The sequence below is a fragment of the Rhea pennata genome, chromosome Z (genome assembly GCF_028389875.1).
Source record: "Rhea pennata isolate bPtePen1 chromosome Z, bPtePen1.pri, whole genome shotgun sequence".
Taxonomy (NCBI): Eukaryota; Metazoa; Chordata; class Aves; order Rheiformes; family Rheidae; genus Rhea; species Rhea pennata.
Window position 1 is genome coordinate 35,694,746 of NC_084702.1, and position 12,223 is coordinate 35,706,968.

The 12,223-nt window shown below is 35.5% G+C and overlaps 1 protein-coding gene across 2 annotated transcripts in view; it reads right to left on the minus strand.

Annotated features, from left to right (window-relative positions):
- Window positions 1-12,223, minus strand: part of SLC12A2 (solute carrier family 12 member 2) — a 59,732-nt gene that overhangs the window by 33,388 nt on the left and 14,121 nt on the right. For both annotated transcript variants that reach the window (XM_062599050.1, XM_062599049.1), the window contains exons 2-9: window positions 9,912-10,031; window positions 8,646-8,721; window positions 7,683-7,778; window positions 5,684-5,823; window positions 4,695-4,805; window positions 2,433-2,541; window positions 1,831-1,958; window positions 1,664-1,748 (exon numbers count right to left, since the gene is read on the minus strand). In XM_062599050.1, the coding sequence (XP_062455034.1) occupies window positions 1,664-1,748; window positions 1,831-1,958; window positions 2,433-2,541; window positions 4,695-4,805; window positions 5,684-5,823; window positions 7,683-7,778; window positions 8,646-8,721; window positions 9,912-10,031 (865 nt within the window). The remainder of the gene's footprint in view (window positions 1-1,663; window positions 1,749-1,830; window positions 1,959-2,432; window positions 2,542-4,694; window positions 4,806-5,683; window positions 5,824-7,682; window positions 7,779-8,645; window positions 8,722-9,911; window positions 10,032-12,223) is intronic.

Sequence of the window (12,223 nt, forward strand, 5' to 3'; positions counted from 1 at the left end):
TCCCCTTCTAAGTCACCTTTACTCAGTTTCCTAAGCCTGTTACTTACTACATAGCTTGCAAATATTTATGTAAATTTAAAATATCTTCTTCAGGAACTTTGTCTCCACAGTATTCAGATACCTTAAATATGAAAGTAAGCACCCTCACGTTCTAAGTTTTGTTCTTGTCCCCTTCAGGCATCACTACTCAGTAACATCTGTAGCTCCGTCACAGTTTTTGTGATATGCTCACAGCTATACTAGAGGCATAGAGTGGGGAATACGGAGCATATGAAGGGAATTCATCTGTCCAATTCCTGATGCAATGCCTCAAAAAAGCTAATTATTCCCTTTCTATCTTTCATTTTATAACGTCTAACTTCTGATAATAGAACTGGTATTATTTAATCACCTGAATTCTAATCATAAATTACAGGAAGTAGGTCTAAATATTGTTATTCACTAAACAATTTCATGTCTGACTGGTTTTGCAAAATGTTCCTTCTGCAATATGAGAAATAAAGTTTATGTTTAAAAGGCAACTAACGTATTCTGCTAAGAAATGAATACTAATGAGCATTTTGCTCTCATGTGGGTTCAAGCTCCAAAACATTCAGATTTGGTGCAGAACTCTGTGTGGTCAGCCTAATTAGGAGATAAACATAGCAGGTCATTATCCAGCATAGGGCATAATCACTGGAGAGCAACTATTTGGCAGAGCTACAATGCAGTGTTAGCCAACACAGGCAGGCTAGCAAGATTGGTATCTTTAGAAAGGAAGTATCATTAGTGGTAAGATCAATGGTGCTCTTATAAGATTCATTCAAAAGGCAGCACAGCTAAGATAAGGCAAAGTCCTTCATATAAGAAAACTGACTGCTACTGCCAGAAACTCATTTATGCGGTATTATAAAACCATTTAAGATCAAGGGCAAAAAATAGGCAGGACATGGTTTTATGTTCTTTAGATTACTACAGTAGAGTTCTCTTAGGGAGGGGAGAAAAAACCTGAGTGCCCACTGCAGCTCTGGAGTGAAACATTTAGAAAGCATCAAACCCTAAGGCAAATTCTACTCAGAATAGTCAAACCACTGTGAGGTGGGGAAGAGAGACAGAAAAGAGGTTACACAAGACCAATACCTGTCTATGTTTGTTTCTCCTCCTTCCAAAAGTAAAGCTACAGATATTTCTAAGTGTGACAACACTTCTGGAAGTTGGCCAGATAAAGATGCCATTCACTCTTCTCCCTTGACTGGGGATTACTCCTTTAGCACCCTTGCTAGAGAGTTATGTGATTATCCCAAAATATGCTTCAAGTAAAATAGCTGCCTTCTAGCATCGTCTATCAGCACAGCTGTTTGCTAAGTGATTATGTTCTGAAAACGCAGCTTTCTAATCCAAGCATTATCCCACCAAAAAGATCTAAATACAAATTCTAACACAATTATCAGCAACAATTTAGGAAATACGAATGTGAAGTCAAGTGTCGTCATTTGTCATCTTTAGTGTGAAGCAGCCACTAATCTTGGAAAAAGATTATCACTCATTTTAGAGAAAATAAAAGCGTCTGAAAGCTGAGCCTCCCTCTAACAATAAACAATGGAATTACATAAATTATATCAAAGTACTCCCTCAGAATGAATACAAAAGAATAAAACTTTAAAAAAAAAAATCCACCATTTACCTACAGATACTGCAATTCCTATGTAAACCAATGTAGTAATTAAGATGGCCAACAGCGTTCCTTTAGGTATGGCTGACTGAGGATCCTGAAAGAAAAATTTCAATGGACAGTCATGAATGAGGTATATGCTCAGTGTTTGTAGTCAAATTTGTTAATTCACTACTCACCGCAAGATCACCTGAGATATTTGCACCAGCAAGTATGCCAGTGGCAGCAGGGAAGAAAATAGCAAATACAGAAAAGAATGTTTCCTCATTTCGGAAATCTGGTCCAAAGTTCTCTGCAAATATTTCAGCTGTAGAGAAAGATTTGTTAATTTAGATGTGTGCTAATATTTGTATAAAACCTATATTATTAGCCAATTCTACCTGACCTAGCTCCACGAAAAAGCTCAAAATCACAGCAGTATGCCCTACTCACAAAAGTACACAGAGATCATGTTAAGATAGGATAAGTCCTAATTCATCACTTCAGCTCAACATAAAAGTCCACATAGTAACCTTAAATAGCCTTTAAAAATAATAAAAATATATTCAATACTACTTTTTTTTCTTAATTTATTATTATACTAACTAAGCCAGTAGGACCAATTTCAGCTCTGCAACTTTAAGATCAAGGAATAAAAAACAGAAGTCTGAAAGAATCAGGAAAACCAATCTTTACATCTGTCTCATTCAGAGTATAAGTTATCTTAGGTATTTCATTCAATTATCATAGCATGCCTCTTCTCGCGAATATATTAGTTAAAGTATTAACTGTTCCAACATACCTTTGTAACCAAAGAAACCTTTAGGCTTCTTACTGTCCAAAGGAATAAATGTTCCTATGACAAAGTCTCCAATAGCAATTATGAGGATCACCAGTAAGACTATCTGCGCCTGAAATGTGATTACAGTCAGACAGAAAAACCTCCTGTTTTGCACAGCTAAGTCACAATACTAAGAATATGTTCTAAAATATAAATACTAACTTGATTCAAAATTCAGCTATGCCTTCCAATATTTGTTTTCCCACAAATAAGGAATGCTGGAGAGAACAGCTTGAAAATTTAACACTTTTTTCAAAATGGAATTTGTTATTATTACACCCCCCAAAAACTGATTCCTCTAAAGAAAATAATTCTTTTAATTAAGTGTTTGAGTAGACTGAGCAAACAAAGGAAAAGAAAAACAGAATGCAAGAACACTAGCAGTGTAGTCTCATTAACTGTGATCATACACATTAAAGTATAAAGCAAAGTATTATTTACTAGAAGTTCTATTGCACCAGGAATCAAATAGAATTTGTTATTTTATACAATGAACTAGTTTATACTGTTCAAGTTTCAATCTCGAGCCTTATCTATGAAATTAAATTGCAAAGATTACCACTTTTTTTTTAAGCTTCCAGTTTTCCCATGACTTTTTTTTATTACAACCTAGGTTTTAAACTAATGTTGGTTAAAAACATCAGAAATCCTACCATACAAATAAAACAGTATTTTAAACTATCCAAGACCTCAAAAGCATGAGCAATGATAAACTGAGACATTGAGAAGATCAAGATGTTTTAGGTTTTGTATTTGAATAAGCAACCACCCTGCCCTACATCTTCATCTTCAGTTATTTGATTCCCCATAAAGGCATATGCCCGTGTCTCAGGGAAAACTATTTCTAGTTGGATTTTTTCAGGCCTAGGATTGGAAACTAATATACAATAGCATTGTAGCATTGCTGTCGCCAGTTCACACAATCTCAACAAATAAAACAGGGTAGTACAAAAATAAAGAGCATGACAGCCAACAGTAGAGTTAGAGGACCACCTGAAAAAAACAGCCTGTCCATCACACTTAGATCTCTCCATTTCCAAACCTACAGTAGAACAGGTGAGATGAGAGAATTCAGCTGGATGCTGAAATAAGACTTCAGTAAATCCAAAGATATTCAACATGAAGTCACCAGAGAGCAACTGGCACGGCTGGATTTATTCAGTAGTGAACCTAGGCTTCTCCATGAGATAAGAGTATTTCCTGTATCACTTCCTTACATTGGAAGTCTCAGGCAATAGAAGAGAATGAGCTCCTAAGACTTCAACACAGTTGAATGGTAAGAGAATAGGAACTCTGCAAAGTCATTTTTGAAGCATGCTTTCCTGGCAAAAAGGCTTTCCCAGCCTTTATTTATAAATTTTTAGGTCTACTTCAAAGGTATTATTATAGAGTCCCCTTGTCCCATTTTCCAAGGCATTCTTTAAGTCACAGGGAAGGCATAGGAGAATATCGTAGATAACTATTATCAGGAAGAAATGCTATCCTGAACTGCATGTTAACCCACACAAAGTGCTTTTTGGACAGGTTCAGTTGTTTGCTGTAGCTTCTACCTGCTTTCTTTCATGTTGCAGAAAACAAGCCAACAAGTCTTGATGATTGCATTCAGCAGGATTAAAAAAAAAAAAAAAAAAGTTACCAATTTCCTAATAAGGTGGAGGTGAGAAAGAAGCAGCGATGCCACACTCAGGTTTGATACATAGACATTAGAACAATGGGGATATTTCTATGCAAGCCACTATTATGGAACTGTTCATGCTGCAGAACAAAAGCAAGATACTTCCAGAGATTTTAAATCATAGTGGCCAGACTACTAGTGATCTAATAAGTAATTCCTTCGAAGTAAAAACATAAGCGGTTGAGATTAAGGAGCACAGCACTGTCCAAAGTTAGGTGCATACAGATACCATTACAAATAGAAGTTACAGACAGTGAACGATTACCTGAGAAAGCTAAATAGTTTTTATAGAAGCGTGCTATTTAATTTACCAATACATGCCAAAATTATATTTTGTAGGTTGATTTCTATAGATTCTTTCCTCCTTTGTAGTAGATTCTAGTAATGCATTTACCTTCACTTTTTTTCTCTAAAATCCCTACTCCTGAGTGCTACAAATACAAATAGATTAAAAATAAATCAGTCAACTGAGATGGAGAATACAGATAACTGGACAAACCAATGAATAATAACAAAAATAAATAAAAAAAAAGGTAACAGTTCCTTACTTTTGCTTCCCATTCCATCCCCGCAACAGAAATGCCCAGCAGTATAACTACTGTGATAGCTCCTATGATTCTGATGTCATTCATTTCATCAATCATCATCGTTCCATTTTCCTAGGAAAAAGGACACAGGCATATCAATAAGTGCTCATTTCCCCTAATGCAGAATAGAATTCTATTATTACCACCTAAAATTTATTAATAGAGTTAACCTCTATACCACAAATTTGCTTATTTTATATTCCCCACATGGGCACTGTTTTTGCCTCGTTTTAAGTCACTTCATCATCCAAAATGGAAACAATCATTTTGCTTCATGACCCAACCCCGAACAGAATGGCCTGTCTCCAGCTGCCAGAGAATTAAATTAACCAGCAACGCAACAGCTACCATCCTGCATTTATGAATAGATTTTACTTGATGTTCACTATTACTCTAAGTTCCTTTAATACATTCTAGAATTCTTCTCATCTAGGAAGAGTATGATTGGGTTCTTCTCAATGTCATATTTAATCAAAAAAAGAGGTATATACCACTTCATTGCGTTAATCTTAAGGAATTATTTCTAATAAGGAGAACTTCTTTAAAAAGGAGCTTAACATAAGCTGCTGTCACTTAGAGAAAAAGAACTGCTCACTGGTAAGAATTCAAGCACTAACCTTCCAGGATTCCACATCATGCATCTATCTTTCTACCCTTCATCTCAACTGCTAGCTTGATGTTACCATAGATTTAGCATTTTATTCTTTCAGGAGTGAGATAAGCAGAGCAGGAACCTTCAGTCTGACACCAATGATAACCTGTTTTATACCAAAAAGCCACTGAATTGCAGCAATAGTTTACTGATATTGTAATCTTGTACCTCATTACATGTACAGTCTTTAAACTCTAATCAGGGCAGGGTAATTAGTTCTCAGTAATCTCAGCTCTCAATAATTCATTCTCAATAACCTCAATTCTCAACAACAGTAATCAATAATCAATCCATTTACCTTGAGCAGCTCCACCACCGTCTCCGCAAAACCAACAACATACATTGCTACCGCAACAGCATTGGCAAATGCAAAAATCAAACCTATGGCACCACCAAATTCTGGTCCCAAACTTCTGGAAATTAAATAATATGCTCCTCCTAAAAAAAAAGAAGAGGCAGGGAGGACACTATTTAAGACTTAATGGAAGAGCTTATGAGGACTGAGGTTTGCAAGAAAAGATACAAGTTGTAAGTAATCAGTTGGCTTGTGCACCACATTATATTATTATTCAGCTACACAACCACTTTCAAGGTTAAAAAATAAGGTATAAAACACAGAAAATGGTATTATTGTGGTTCCCTCCTTCCCTGAAACTACTCAAAGTGATTATGTGTAATTTTACTATCACACATTTTAACTAGCTGTAATTCAAGAAACTGGCAAAAGATACTGAAATAACCCCCTTCAAGTTCCAAACCTACATGACTTGTTTCTTAAATCTCTGTTGCCAAGGGAATTTTCTGTACTGCAATGAGACTGTCATAATGATCACATGACAACTCTTTTTTTTTCAGAACCAATCTTCACATTTTGGAGCTTGAAAAATGTGCTGTCTCAAACACAGCATATGACAAACAGAAAAGTGAATATCTAAAGCTTTAGGGAAGGGTAAATTCCAAGAGTTAGCAAAAGCACATTCCAGTGTAAGGCTAAGATTTGTGCAATCAAATAAATCCTCTAGTTCCAGATTTTGAGATATTTGAGTGACAAGTTAAAAGAAAAAACATCATGAAATCCTTAACTTCACTGCATTACAGTTACTGTGGAAAGTCTGTAGGTACCCAACTTTGACATACATTGTAAGACTGCAACATTAAATAACATAAACATTAAACAATAAACATTAAAAAAGCACATAATAAAAAAGTTTTAGGAACGTCATGAAATCATCCCCTAATTCCTGTCATTAAGCACTTCAAAGCTTTCAATTAAGCACTATTTTGCAAAAGTAATTCAAAAATATGTAGTCTGTAAGAATAGAAAAGTCAGGAATGCATAATGCAATTCTTAAAAAAGTGCTGTTCAGAAACAGACACCGAAGATTTTTCATAAACAAGTATCTCGAAGAAATATCTACTTGACATAAAACTAAGTCTCATAGCTGACCTTCCCCCACTTAATAAAAAAAAAAAAAAAAAAAAAAAACAAAAAAAAAAAAACACACAACTTTGTGCTAGGTTTTTGTCTTCATTCTTAAATCAAGGGACTCGGATGTGAACAGAACGAACTTAAGTGTTTCTATTTTAATTCTGCCACAGATTCCACTTGACATTTCACAGGATCATGAAGCAATTTGAGTATGTCAGAAACTGGTCATTTACAAAACTATTTGGTAGGTACAGAATTGCTGACAACAGTGCATAAATCATGAAAGTGAACAAAAATATTATCCTTAGGAAACCTGGAGATAATTGAATGAGACTGCAGAATCTTTTCAGAGTAGATTTTGTAATTATATTTTCATGATAGAACATGTCTTTTTGTATGTTCTCATATAAAGTCCAGTTTATCCTATTACAGAATGTATTTCTTAATTAGTAAGTTCTATTTCAGGATATGTACACATACAAGCGGGCACTCATACATATGCACATATCCCTAGCAAAGCAGATGCTGGGGAACATTAAGCCCCTATTCATTCCTGGACACGTCTTTCTGTAAGTGCTTATATTCCAAACATTAAAAATAGATAATGCTTCTACCACAGCAGAAAAACAAGCTACTAACCGAATCAACTTGCTAGACTAACTGTTGGCTCTTCATTCATACTATGATCACTTAAAGAAAATTATAAAAACTCTGCTACTCAGGAAAACAGCTCTTCCCTACTCTTTACCTATACTGTCACTCATTTTTCCCATGCTAAGACACAGAAGAAATTAGAGGCTCTAGCCTTAAAGTGTGCACTTCAGAAAGATGACAAAATACTTTGGAAGATTTATGAAAGCAGCTTTACCTCCTCTGACAAACCCATTTGTAGCTATTGCTGAAGTAGATAGTCCTGTAATAGTTGTCACAACAGTGGCCATAGCAATAACTAGGACGGACAAACCTTTTGGAAAAGAGGAAAAATTGCAAATTCAACAGTATCAAAACATGCAAATCTTCAAGTTAATCACGTTCAAAGAATTAATCTGGCAAATTTGACACAGTTTTACTGTATGTAGCCCTGCAGGTTCAAGTGAAAGGCTACTGCACTGAACAGGAGTAAAGAAAAGTTCCCGGGTACAAACAAAACTTATGAGATTGGGTAATTGTGTTCTTAATCAGCAGTGACAAAGCTGTATTCTAGGTGAGATATTTTTTTGCAGTTCAATGTGAAATTAAGTCTTTGAAGAAAATAATTGTGTTCTTAATCAGCAGTGACAAAGCTGTATTCTAGGTGAGATATTTTTTTGCAGTTCAATGTGAAATTAAGTCTTTGAAGAAAATAATTGTGTTCTTAATCAGCAGTGACAAAGCTGTATTCTAGGTGAGATATTTTTTTGCAGTTCAATGTGAAATTAAGTCTTTGAAGAAAATAATTGTGTTCTTAATCAGCAGTGACAAAGCTGTATTCTAGGTGAGATATTTTTTTGCAGTTCAATGTGAAATTAAGTCTTTGAAGAAAATAATTTATATACTATACAGTCTATATGCGTATTTTAGCAAATGGAGATCAAAAGGAGTTTCTCTCTACAGTTATCTCTACACTTTACTGAAGACCTATACACATCTGTTTTAAATGATATATACCTTGCAGCTAAACAACAATGTGTAAGTAACTTCACATTGGTTAAAGTTTTGACAAAGCTGAAATATTGGCAACATTAAGGTCATTTTCTGCCTGTCTCACAACAAGTTCAGGGTCAACACTTCCTTTGAATTGCGTAATTTAAAAGTTACTGCAGTAAAAAAATTACAGCATTGGTACACATACCTATCCCAGCTTGTCCTACAATCCATGATAGTCTGATGAAGAGCATCACACCCCAAATATTTAACATACATCGTACCTAAGATAAAACATACATATTACATAGTCTCACATCTGCAGTCATTTCCACTAATTATTCATTTCCATTTTTTAATGTTGTCTGATTTATCATAGTCTTCTCTCATTGCTTCTCAAATTGTTTCACTAGAAGAGATTCTTTAATGAAACATGTTTTGGCCTTAGAGTAAAAAGAAGCTTAAACATGATTAAAAAATTACTACCTTGACCAAAAAAGTTGAAGTACTTCAACAACTGACACTACTAGCATTTCTTGACAAAACAGTAAAAATAAATCATTTGGGCCTCCACCTTTAGGATGCAAAATTCATATCAAACAGTCTCAGAGCCCCATTTCAGATCCTCCACTACCTTTCTTTCAAGTACTAAAGCAATAACATGGTAAATATCATCTTCAAATGAAAACTAAACAAATACTCAAGCAGGAAATACTCATCTGGGCAGCTTATGCCTACTAGGAAATATTAGTTGCAAGTTTCAAAACCACTGAAAAGGAAGAGATTGTCTTCCAGAAAACTTACAAGCAAGAAGACAAAAACCAGTTGCTAAATGCAGTTAAAGCAGCTTACTGAACTAAAATTAAGTAGTCTGAGGTCAGTACTTGATAACTGAGTATTGCATTTGCAACCTCCACCACAAAGTCTTTAATTAGTATTATCCAAAAATATAAGACTTTTTTTTGATATTAAGTATTATGGTTTCTCTTTGCCAAAACACTAAAAATAAGTTAACATGTACTTGTAATGAGATCCCTCATATCACCCTTATATTCTCTGCACAGTAATTTTTGCTTCTCTAAAAGTTTATCACCTCAGTACAAAAATTTACAGATCCAAGGTGAACACACAAGTGTATTCTCTCCATTTGCATGTGCCTGCGTGACTTAGGATTCTTGTGTAGTAAAAACAAAAAAGCATTTTTTTTTTGCTTTTTAGAAATTATGCAACTTCATAACTCTAAAATTTGTGCTAAAACACCATGATCCCTTTAGAATTTGAAGCCTTGAAGATTTGTTTTTCTTAGATTTCCATATAAGGATAAAAGTGACCATGCTTAAGGCTAGACATTTTTCACAAGTTTCATACAAGTGATCTTTTCTTTATACAGAGCTAATTCAATCCTCCTCCAAAAGTAAGGCCATTAGAAAGATTATATATTTTTAAGACATAGGAGTACAACACATGAACTTACCAATACACCTTTTATCCAGCCAAACTTGACTACCCCTTTGCTATCTGGAGTGTAAGTGACAGTTGCCTCCCCAGCTGGCGTTCCTTCCTCTCCATTTGCATAGCCATCTTCAAAAGGCTCCTAGAAAAAAGGGAGAGTATTTATGTGCTTAATCAAGTCCCAAAGGAATTTTATACTCGAGTTGTAAGAAACAGTCTGCTTGTCCAAACAGAGAAAAATTAAAGGATGGCAACGCTGACGTTACTAAGGCTTTCCTTTATGTTTCTTGCAGAAGACACTGCCCATGGATTTCAAGAAATGTAAACCAAACTTACAAGGACAATTTAGGCATTCTGTTACAGTTAATTCAAACAGATAGCAGTCAGAGTAATAAAAAATTTTTAAGAATCTCTCCTAAAGCCCTAAGAAACAACATCTGGTCTTTTTCTATATGAGTTACAGAATTCTTTTTCTGTAAGAGTTACAGAATTTCACTTTCAGTGACTTCCACAGCACAAAGCTTTATTTCTTAATCTGAAAGTATACACTGTTCTACCAACAATTTGTGGTCTCAGCTACAGCATTTCCTTTAGTCCAGACTTAGCTGTCATTTGATCTTTTTTTTCAGGAAATAAATTATTCACTTCCCTGTAGACTGTTCTACTATTCATTGTAAGATGATGCTGCTGGAAAGGAAGGTGAGAGAGCAGCATTTCAGGCAGAAGGAGGGAGGAAGTCTCTTTCCAAATACTCTTCCCCATTTAGAAGGGGAGGTGACATACAGAAAACATCAGCCACACATGCAAAGACCAAACTGTGGCATTCCTTTACAATTCAACCAACAGCTGGTCAGTGTAGAAGTCTTGACTGTCTGACATGTATTAGAAAGAGGAAAAGAAAACAAACAAAAAGAAATTGCATGCTTCTTTTTCAGGACATTTTGCTTTGCCACACCAAACAAACTTTTAAATACTTAACTGTTAAGTATTTCCTACACTTACTACAGGCAATCTTCAGGAAGTGTGCTGGGCAAAGTATGGTAGTTATCCAAGGCAACAAGTACAAAGAATGAACACACTAGAGGAGACCCTGAATACCATTCAGAGAGTACTATTCAATAAACCAGTGCAAGCCATATTTGTGAAGCAGTGTACATCCCCAGGGGCTTAAGTAACACTTAAGCAATTAGAGACTGAATCCCAATGAGGTAAAGGGCAAAACACCTGTTTGCTAAATAAGCCAAAATATGTTGGATCCAACTCACACTTAAGTAGTACGTTTTGTGCTGAAACCACACACACACACAGTCAGGAAGCTTACTGTGGAATACTTTATTAACTTCCCCCTCCTTCCTAATACACTAATACCAAATATACACCAACAGCAGAGTCCAGAGGAAATCTTACAGAACTGGCACTTATGAAGGGTGTCATCCATATTCCCTCATAATTAAAAGTACACCTACAACCAGATTCTAAAAAAGAAAAAAGAAATCAGATCATGTCAACACAATCCAAAGGTATTTAGCACAGATTCACATTAGTGCTTCTCATCCACATTCTTTGACAGGCAGTTCTCAAAAACAGATAAACCTTCAAGACCTCTACAGATTCTGTGTGGCATAAGCTTTTCACCACTAAGCAGGATCACCATCAGTTTACAGATCATTACCCTTACCAGACAGCTTTCTTAAATGGTAGTGTCTTGTCTCCAGCAGGGAGAAAAGGAACAGAGAGCTACCCAATTTGCTGAACTGTAACTTTTTTGGTAGGAGAACACTAATAGCTGTAACTTCTTGGAGTTCTGCGTAGCCTTTGGCATGATTAATCTATTGATTTGCTCACTGCTCTTATCCAAACATCTGAACTTGAAACCAGTCAAGTAAGAAATGGCACACGATCCATTTAGAGTAAAAAACAGTGAGGACCAAGAGGAGAATTGAGGAGCAGCTACATTTAAGATTTTTCACAGAATTAACTCTTGCATCTGTATGCAACAAAGGAGAATATTATTTAACCAACTTTTCTGTAATACATACAGTTACAAGCCACTCACCCACAGAGCCTATGCTGACCTGCCTAAAACTGAAGAACTGAAGAGATGGAAATCCTAATCAGGCTTCCCGCCAAATTCAGACATTCATAATGAGTGTAGACTCATTGCTCTGTTATCTTTGATTACCCTTCCTTCAGATGGTTTTTTCCCCAAATGCCAGAGGATGGATTTATTAATCAGAACGCTCTTAGGTTTTAACGCCTTGATTATCAGTTTGTCTGATAGCAGTACCTCATGAGGTACTGCTGTCTCCAACAACACGGAACAAAAGCTTCTCT